General features: G+C 40.7%; 1 protein-coding gene across 1 annotated transcript in view; it reads left to right on the plus strand.

The window, feature by feature from the left end:
- Window positions 1-160: 160 nt before the first annotated feature.
- The window catches only part of CYYR1 (cysteine/tyrosine-rich 1), a gene marked incomplete at its 5' end in the record, with an annotated part of 55,157 nt that continues 44,720 nt past the window's right edge, over window positions 161-10,597 (plus strand). Inside the window, one exon of the mRNA XM_010079464.1 lies at window positions 161-266. Within this exon, the coding sequence (XP_010077766.1) occupies window positions 161-266 (106 nt within the window). The remainder of the gene's footprint in view (window positions 267-10,597) is intronic.

Here is a 10,597-nt window from a genome sequence, read left to right on the forward strand (position 1 = left end):
GAGTGGGAAGGGGCTGCCATTTGGATTACAGGGTCAGGTCACGCCTCGAGTGAAGTCCTGTGATTATATAAAACTGTTAGATTGCATTTTCTTTAAAGCTGTGCTGTACAGCAGATTGTTGTTGCTGCTGTTTGACCGCATGAATGTTATTTTTATTTAGCAGAAGATTGTCTGGCTCAGTGTGATAATGACTGCAAAGCTTACTGCTGTGATGGGACTACTCCCTACTGCTGTTCGTATTATGCCTACATTGGGAATGTCCTTTCGTGAGTATATTTGTGCTTTAGAAAAAAACTGATGTGCTGTGTTCATGGACTTGATGTAAAATTGGGTTACAGGAGACTGTGTTTTGGCAATAAATGGTGGCAGGGTTTGGGTTTTTTTGGGTTTGGTTTGGTTTGGTTTTTTACATCAGTATTCCTCTAAAGTCTTATGTTGGGTATACTTTTGAAGCATACCAGAAAGCTTGCTAAAATTGAGGATTATGTCCTTAACTTGTGTACAGTCATATAATTTGTGGATTTGAGCTTTAGAGGTGGTGAGAACTTTGTTTCAAGCTGTTCAGATGAGGACTGTGAATAGAAATCTTGTGGGTTTTATTGAAATGCTTTGTTACAATACCTGAGTCAAACCACTATTCAAATGACTTGGATTTGAGATTCTTTTTGCCTTGAGTACTTTTCCCTTTTTATTGACTTGTTTGTTTTTGTCAAATGGTGTTTTGGCTTTTGGTGGAATTTATTGAATAGATTCTAGATGAGGGTAATCTGACCCTTTAACACTGCAGGATGAATAGCATGTTTCATAGTGCTTAAAAAAAACCACAGCAGGTGAAATGAGGTGGATATGAATGTTTCCTATCTAGCGAAAAATAGAGTAAGCTGTTGATTAAAAACATAGGCTCCAGTGCAGCTGTTAGCTCTGTGTCGGTGAGGAAGAAGAGAAGACTTCATGCTAGTGGACCTGACTCCAGTCTCTGGGCTTAATTTAAGTGACAACCCGTAAGTATTGTATTCGTGTGCAAGGACAAACCTAAACAAAACGTAAAATGTTGTTTTTCAAGACAGGGCATCTTACCTTCTGTTTCATCAACCCCAGCAGTAATCCTTAACCTTTAGCATTGCAGCCTGTGACATGTTTTTGGTTTGTGTTCTTGACTAAAACCAGAAAAGGAAGAAGAGGTGCGTCATACAGACTGTTTGGTGCTTGGGGAGGAGTGAGTAGGAAGGTGGTGCTTGCTTTTTCTAAAAAGGCTTCTCTGTTGCAGGTTTTGTTTTAGCTGTGGCACCTGGGGAACATGCCAGTGTTCCCTTCAGCATATTTTATAGCACATTGACGGAGCAGGCAGAGTGATGGTATTTTAATACAGAATTGATCTACAGTTTTTAAAGCAGATCAGACACTTCCTGGGCTAAAGTAAATAAAATTATGATAGAGCACCAGAATCCTTTATTCTTCTGGAAATAAAAAAGCATGTACGTAAGACTGATTACTGTTGGAGAATGACAAGTGATTTTTTTTTTTCCCCCGCTCACCTAGGGAATGTCTGCTTTCATATTTTTTTTTCTTTTCTCATTCCAAAATTGCTTTCCTATTTATATGCATGGAAGGAAGTGCATTTTTTGAATACCTTATTCCAGCTCTCATGTGCTTAGGAATGATGGACACAATAACATAGGATATGACATTGTAAAAAGGAGATTTCCCATAGAGCAACAAAGCAAGTGGGTTTATGTCCCACTCCCATGTGAACATCACTGGCATTTGTCTAGCGTAATGTCAGAGCTCTGCTTTGGAAAGGATCGACCAGGGGATTCTTTAGAGTGACTGCTGAAATGTTCAAACCATGCTTTCAGCACCAGGTTGACACCTAGTCTTTTGTATGTTTATTTAACAAATGTAAACAGCTATTGAATTAGAGCTGAGTGCGAGTGGCTCTGACACATTAGAAGGGTTTGTGTGTATCTGGATGGTTTTGAATACTGAAGGGGCTCTTACAGGTGCTGTTTGCCACATGTCTTGAAGGAGACTTTTGATTCTTCTAATTTTTTATGGTTAAGTACTCCAATTCATAGACTCAAAGACCAGTCAGGAGTCATTATACTCTTCTGACCTGAGATTTTGTGTGATTGAGCCATAGATTTTTTTTTTTTTTTTCCCTAAAAGCTGTTTGGTGCTTGCCGTGTTTAAACATGTATAATCTTGTTTTGAGAACTTCAGACATTAATGAGTTGACTGTCTGTCATGGTAAACTGTTCCATAGTTCATTTACTAACATCACTGGGAAATTTTGCTGGGAAACAAAGGTTGAAATTCCTACTGTCAGCTCTTAACTTATCTATGAGTTTGAAATGTGGCTCTAAATAGCCATCATGACAGCTCTTAACGTTATCGCTGAGCTGGGTGAACTCTGTCAGCCTCACATGTAAGATTTGCTTTGTTTTGCTTTGCCCTGCCCAGGGGTCAATGCTTTGGCCTTCCTTTGAGCTCCCTCTAGTATTTTCACGTCCTTCTTGCAGTGTGGCTAGCAGGGATGAGCATAGGGTTTTGACAGAAGCCTTGCTAGGATTTTTTTTTCCTGTACCTCTCTTTGAGTACCTATTTTGAAGCAGCTGTCTGTGATGATCACAGAAGACATAAATGAATTTAGCAATTTGTTACAGCTCTAAGTCCTTAAGTCACGGTCTTCAAAGCATGTATACTGCTTTAAGCCCACAAACTTTTCTTTGCTAGGGTTACTAACTTGCCTTTAGTTGCATTGCAAAAGATGTTATTGTGACTTCATCTGTGCTCCATAAGAATAACCTTCCCTTTTCATTATTTGCCACTATATTGATCTTTTTTTTTTTTTTTATGTGCAAGCTTTTCCCGCAGAAGGTTCACATTGCCTCATCCCCAAATGACAAACCGATGAAATTGCATTAGAAGAAGAGCTGGAATTTGGAAATGGCTGCTAGCAACCTAACTGCTTATGTCTTTCTGTTAACAACTGTGTATTGAAATATTTTAAAGAACCATTTTTAATCCAACAAACTATGTGTCCTGATAATTCCACGTAATGCTATTCTTTAAATATCTTCTTCTCATGTGTCATCATTTTTGATCCTACTGTCTGCACCAAACAATGGGCTTGAGCTGTGTGAGTACTTTCAGAAGAGCCTTTTTACTGTCTTTAAACACCATTAGTAGTCCTCAGTGTTGTATTGGCTCCTCTGCTTCTTTAGACATTACCTATGCTTCTTAATTTGTTTGCCACTAATGTTTCTGCTCTCTCCATTCTTTGTAAATCTGCATGTCTTTCTGAAGTGTCTGCTCTTTATCTTCTCTAGGATGTTTTTTTTTTTCACAAGCATAGCTCTCTTCTTGCACTTCTGGAAAAGCCTTTTGGTGGGCAGTAGGTTCTTTTCTAAGCAATTCTCTGTTTTGTTTCACGCCTCTCACTCTTCTCTTTGTAGACCCATATGCCAGCAATTGTGCAAACAAACTATAAACACCAGGCAATAATGTATATATTGATTATAAAACAAAGTCAGTGTGACTAGATCATGATCATTGATATTTAAGTTGCTTGTAGCTTTTAGGTGATTAATTAACTCTCTTTGGTAATTAAAATAAGATTCAACTTCAAGATATTCCATGTAGGGTTTTAGAATTTTCTATTTTAAGACATCGTCATCTTTTTAGGACACCAGGGAATTTTTTTTCTTTAGTCAGATGAGGTTTTCAGCAAACATCCTCCAGGCTGTGTGCATCTGTGATTAGCCTGTTTTTCTTTCCACACATGAAGAACAGATGCAGAGTTATCAGCTCACTCTAGTATTAGGATTTAAGGGCCTGTAAGAGGTGTTCCAGTAACTCCATCTTTAGTTGGACTACAGGTATAATCTGTAAGCATTCCAAGTCTATGGTTGAGTCATTTGTAATCCCATGAGCATCTCTAAGGTAAAGTAACACATCCTTCCTCCTCCTCCTCCTCCCCCTTTCATGGTACCCTTTCAGAGCAGGTTGTTACAGTGTTAATGTTCCAGCTATATTTCCCTTCCCAGTAGTTTTCAGCAGCTACAGCCTGTCATTATTTCCTCTGATGCATATACATTTCCTCCTGTTTGTTTGCTCCGCATCTAGTGCTTAACACGTAGACCTTCGAAAAATGTTTTTTTCTCGGACAAATTACAAATTTGTGTTTGGATTTGTGCAGCATAATGGAGCTGTGTCTGTGGAATGAAGGAAAAGGTGCAGGGATGCTTGATGCTTGTCTGTTCCTCCTGCCCACCTTTTCACTCCCCACCAGAAGAAAGGCTGGAGGCACCCTTCCCAGCCTTCAGCATCATCCTAGCCCTTTGAGTCAAGAAACTCAAACTGCCCTCTTCCTCAGAAGTTGGTTTCTAAGCTATTGAATCATTTGTGACTGACCTTTTATCAGTTTCCCTGTGCTGCCTCGGCTTCTGCAGCCTGCTGCCAGGCTAGGGACTGTGAGGACTGCAGCGTGTTTTCTCCATAACAGATGCTCCAGGTTTGCCCACAACAACAGGATCTCCGTAACTAACCAACCGGCAGCATTTTGCCTTCTGTTGCTCAGCGGAATTGGAGACGTCTGGTTATTGCCTTCAGCTCCAGCCTCAAACCCCAGAGCTCCTCAGAGGGGGCAGTTGGTAGGAAAGGGGTTTCCTCTGCAGAACCCAAATTTGTATGTGTAGGTGTTTCTGACAGTGCTCTTTGTATTTGCTTCTGAAAGGCCCCAAATTGTCTGGCCCTCATGCTTATCCTGGTGGGTTTTCTGTGGGTTAATTTCCAGGTTAGTCTTCTTTACTGCATTTTGCCTTGTATTCATTGTGGCCCACAGGTAACTTTTGAGCCACGGTGAGCTCCCTGGGCAGAGATGTCAGTAGTTGTGTGCTATCGGGGGTGCTCCTGGATGCTGTCTTTGCTCTTTCACATCACTTCAGGCCAGTAGCTGTGAGTTGATGTGAAATAATTGCAGATCCCAGGTAAATGATGGAGCAAAAGATGAGAAATAGTCCAGCTATTCTTTCAAATTACACTGCTGGGCCAATTGAATATTCAATGCAAATGAAGGGACTTACACCTGGATTTGGCCCGCAGTTTAAGAAAACTCATTGATGGGTCCGTGTTTTCCTGGGTAAGTTTTTAACAGTAGTAAACTGGAGTATTGGCTTAAGCAGAAAAAGAAAGCTAAGATGCAGTGATGCTACATTACATTGCAAAGCGTTTGAAGTTTCTTGGGAAATATCTTCAGAATGACTTACTCTGAGGCCACTTTTATTCAGAAAAACAAAACAAAATAAAACAAAACACATGATTCCAAGGACTTCAAAAGTAACTGGAGGAAAAAGTAAATAAAAAATTTAGAGAAGTGTGATCTCATTACAGGTAGTGGATGGTGATTTGCAAGAGAGTAGGTGGAAAAATCTTACCAGAGATAATAGGGAAGCAACAGCTTGTTCAGTGACCACTGAAATATCAGGTGTTATTTACATGAACTTAATGTACGTTGGAGGGGGTGACTTTTTGGGTGGGTTTTTTGTTTTGTTTTAAGCCTAGAGGTTGCACAATGTGGCCAGGAAGGAAGGAAGGAAGGTAGACAGAGAGAATGGGAGGAAAAGAGGCAGAGAATACATTTAGCATAAAAATTGTGTGCATGCCTCAGCCTGCAAAACTGAAGAAAAAGCCGTGTGTAGTGTATCTAGGTGTGGCATTTGATGTGAAGTACTTTATATCCCGTAGTACTTCTGAGAAAAGCAGCTGACCTCAGAGAATGCCATTTTTGTTCATGAAAGGAAGAATGTCCCTTAAGCTGATTCACTTGATATGAGAATATGGGATGGAGGGTGGGTATGGAGGAGGAGTGCACTGAAGGACAGAATTAACATTTTAAGAGTTAGGAATATAGAGGTGTAGCCTCTGGAGTTCATAGCGAATGAAAAAAAAAATCAGGAAGCTTGGCATTCACTGTAGGTTCCAAATAATTTAAATTAAACACTTACAGGCGTCCCACAGTAAATATGTGAAGCAGCATATGGGTTGGGGATGGTTCTATGTCTGGACTACAGTTGTATGGTACTCTGCTTAAAATAAAATTGTGTTCCTCTTCATTAACATAATATTCAAATTTTCCCATGATTGAAGCACTTTGGGACAATATGTAAAACTGCAATTTACCTGGCAGTTGCCATTTCATGTCTCTGGCTCTGTGACTTCTGATACGATGCCAGAGGTATGCCAAAGGTTTAGTTAAATAATTATTTTTTCCATTTGGCTTGAGTTGCGGCTTCTGGTCAGGAGAGTCTCCCTGAATGAGCACATTGAGCAGAGCCTGAGGATGCTTGTGATGAGTGCTGGGGGCTGTCTAGAAACGTGTCATCAGCAAGGGCAAGACTCTGATGATTGGACTAAAACTACTTCCCTGCCATTCTGTGTAAGAGGTGAACAGCAGTTCACCCTTTTTAATCCTCAGTCTTCAACATCTGGAATACCTGTGGAAGCACGCTGTCTGTGCTTCAGCCTGCGAAAACCTCCAGAAGAGAGGTATCCAGCTCTCTCTGTGCAGGGGGTTGTTTAACCACAGTTTAGAGAAAGATCTAGGACCACGTTTTCATTGTAAGATCTGCTGGAGAGAGAACTGGTATTCAAAATGTGACTTTTGCAAAGTGTTTGAACTTCCAGTTGTTTTTTGTTCCATGCCTATTGTCCTAGTTCATATCCTTCAGCAGAGAACGTGTGATCAGATTTACGACCAGAGCGGTATCTGCTCTTGGTGACGGCTGCAGAGGAAACCCCTGTCAGCACCAGAATTAAAACAGCGATGTCTCTTCTTTAGCCCTTTTTGTTTTCAATTCTGACCCTCTGTTGTGACAAGCAGCTCAAAATGGGAAAAAACTGTTTTGCTTGCCAAACAGCAGCTCTCAAAAGATAGCTCCCCCTCCAAGTCTCCCACCTTTTTTTTTTTTTTGGGTGACTGACTAACTGGTTCGAAATGTTTGGGACTAATGGGACCGGGCTCTTTTGTTTGTTTGATCGTTTTTGGAAGTTTAGGGTTTTTTATTTTAGTAGGTAGCCGTAAGAACTAGAATACTTTTCTTAGTGAAAACTGTAAGTCTTTGTAAACATGCAAGTTCATTTGTTCATAAGAAAAAAGGCTAGCACAGTTTTGTGCTAAAACTTGAATTGTTGACATCCCTGTGTATCATCTGGTTTTCATCATTTGGAAGATTGTTAGAATTTGGCCTGAAAATGGAAGCATTAAGGTATAAATCACTGAAATGCTCTCTGTGGCTTACAGAAAACTCTAAGGGGGGAAAATAAACATTCATAAGGAATTCAGTGAAATTAGCTTGCTTATATTGCACTGTTCATTTTGAAAAGATTTTTCAGTGAAAAGGAGAGATCATTCTGTGTTTATCACTTGCAGTGGTCTGTTTTGGAAGCCTGTAGGATTTTCCCATAGGGTTTGGTCATGTAAAGGATAAATGTTTTCTTAACACTTAGTAAGACTGACGTAAAGACTGAGCCTGGGGATTATGTTGATCACAACAGGACTGTCCCTTCTTCATAAGAATTTTACCTTCTGTCTGTTATTCCCTCCCCCCTACACCTTTTGCTTTTTCAAGTGGGAGAAAAGTCCACCTCTGAATTTGGTAAGCATTTGTAACTTTGTTCAGTCATCTGACATCCAAAGCCTTCGAGAGTGTTCAGATAGTCTGCTAGGCACCAGTTCAGCACAGTAGTTAAGTGGATTTGTAACTTCAAGGCAGTGAGTAGATGCAATGGATAGAGTCCTTATCCTGTTGAAATCAATACGCTAATTACTTCAGTGGGGATTTCGTGCACTTGGCTCTAATGGGACAAGTTGTAAGCTCAAGTACTTTGTTGAATCCAAGCGTTAGAAAAAAACTTTTTTTCTTTCTTAATAACCACGGTACCTTCCACGTTCACTGCCACTTCATGCTCTCTTGCTCCCAGTTCAAGCACTGCTTAATAAGGTGTGTCACTCCTGGAGGGGCAGGAGACACACAGGACAAATCTCACCTCAGTGGACTCATCCACTCCTTGCACATCCAGTGCCTACACGCCTCCGCTGCCCCCAGCTGGAGGATTTCCGTTTTATTGGCCAATTCTGAGACCTCACTGAGCTCGGGGGATTCTCAGAGGATTAGTCTGTTGCATTTTGTACTGGCTGCTCTGCAGTAAGTAATATCACAGCAACTCAGAGCAGGGTTATTAATGAAGATACTTCTGGGTCAAAAGCTGTACAAGAAGGACATTTGATGGTGCGCACAGTGTAACTGCATCCAATCCAAATAAAACCTGTAGCACTAATTCAATATTCAAACAATATTGTCCTAGAAAGATAAACTGTCATTCTGATATGAATGCACCTCTTTAAAGGACAGCAACAAAGTTTGGCCTACATAAATGAGTTATTAAAAATTGAAGGAGATGAACTATTAATTCACAGGGCAGCCACAAGTTCCTTCGAGATTTATAACCACAACTAGACAGAAATTCCACAGCCAATATAATCTTTAGAAATTCAATTAAGTTTTCACAATGATTTTTCTCTATTTAGTTCAGAAAAAAGTTGTGACATTTACTTTCAGAATCACTTCCGCTATCATAAAAACCTTTTTTTTTTTTTCCTGTAATGAATTATTTTTGTAAAATACAGGATTTGTCCTGTATGTAAGTATTTAATATGGGGTGGAGAGGCACTAATCCCACAGACTGGGCAGGCATGTTTCATCATCCTGTGTCCCTCTGTTGGCTCATCCACACAGATAAGAGATTTTTACTGCTGTCATTAAATGGAGTTATTCCTTTTGCTCACAAGGGAGGCTTGGTTTAATGCTGTATGTTCCAGCTTCTCTCTCTTTATTGAAGCCCATGGTACAGTTTGTGACAAGCACAAGAGGTACTAAGGATCTACAGCTATTGTTGAAACACCTGTTCATCAGCCAAGATGCAGTGAACCTTATTTTCAGGTGCCTTGTGGACTTGCTACAGTGCTACTGAAGCGTAAAGGGACTGTACAAACTATCTGTGCTCCAATCCTTCACGCAGTCTCTGGTCAAGGGGATCTAATGCAAGTATAATCGGGGTACTGCAGCCCTGTAGCTATTTCCAACTGCTGAGCAGCCTGTAGGGCACCAGTGTTAGTATAGGAATGACATATAAAATGCAGTCCCAAATGTGTGTGCTTATGCTATCACATTAACTGCAGTTTCGTTTTCTGATACTGTGTACTACTGATTCCTGTTGTGCCCATGCATTTGACTTTTTCCTTCCTACAGCAGGGTAAGAGTGGGCCTGGATGTATGCAGTGCCCCTTCCTTCCTTTCCCTCCCCTCTCCACTGGTGCTCCCTCCTCCCTCCCAGTAGAAGGAACACAATAGAAATAATCATTTGGGACAAGAAGGAAGCAGTTAGCCGTGGAGAATGACATGTCCCACCATGGAGGTGGAGGCACCAGCTTTGCCAGTAGATGCCTTGCACTTTAGAGGGCAGAGCCCCCCAGGAACAGTTTGCAGCCCACCAGGTAGGGTAACATAAACTGGGGAGAGCAGGAAGGTTGTCAAGGAGAGGGCAGGGACTTGCATCTGCTGCCTATTATCTTTTATACATCATGTGTATATGTATATACAAGTGTATATAGGTAAGTGTGCATATGTATATATACACACAATTATTATCTTATAATCAGTTTCCTTTTGAAATTCTAATTTGCCATTTTCCCACAATAGTAAAACCATCCAGAGTACTGTCTGGCATTACGATCCTGTTCTGGTATTTGATTTGTTGAAGCACCACATTAGTGGTGCCTGTCGGCAGCACTCAGCGTTTGAAGTTGTACGTGCTGGAGCCTGCAAGAGCCCCTTGCCAGGAGCTCTCCCAAACCAGGTGGCCTCTGTGACTTTGGCTGGGGTGGTGGATGGGGAGGATGGAGGAGTGTTGCAGAGCGGTTGTTCCCATATCACATCACCTCTGCAACAGGCCCCCAGGTGTGGAGAAACAGAGAAATGGAAATATCCTAGTATCAGACTGAGAAGAATACAGAAACAGAAGGCAAGCATTGGAGAGACACAAAATTAATTGCTTATAAGTAGCACTTACAATATGATGGTGTTTAAATGGTACATGACAGCAGCTCTTAATTCTTTTGTTTGGATCAAATCCTTCAAGTCCCTGAGCTTTTGGGCCTCTCCTCATCTGCTGCTTTGGAAATGTAAACCAAGAGGATGGAAAATAAGCAGCCAAAATAAATTTAACACTTAAATTTTTATTGTTGGGACTAAAGCAACTCTAATAGTATTGTGTACAAGACCTTGTTGAAATACATCTCTTGGAATCTTTGAGATTTTCCTGGCAGACTAACAAGAATTTTGTTGGTACGATATTTTGTGTAAAGAATACAGCTTCTTTGTAATGATCTTTGCTTTCCACTTGTGTAGTATATTATCTTCCAAGGGTTTCAAAATATGATTGTCAGTTATTTCAGTCTTATGCTCACAGTATCCTGTCAGGCAAGACAACAGTGTCCGGGCATCACTGCCTGTCTGCCATCCACATAGCATGTATTCCT

The sequence above is a fragment of the Pterocles gutturalis genome, unplaced genomic scaffold (assembly GCF_000699245.1).
Source record: "Pterocles gutturalis isolate BGI_N339 unplaced genomic scaffold, ASM69924v1 scaffold5969, whole genome shotgun sequence".
Classification (NCBI taxonomy): domain Eukaryota; kingdom Metazoa; phylum Chordata; class Aves; order Pterocliformes; family Pteroclidae; genus Pterocles; species Pterocles gutturalis.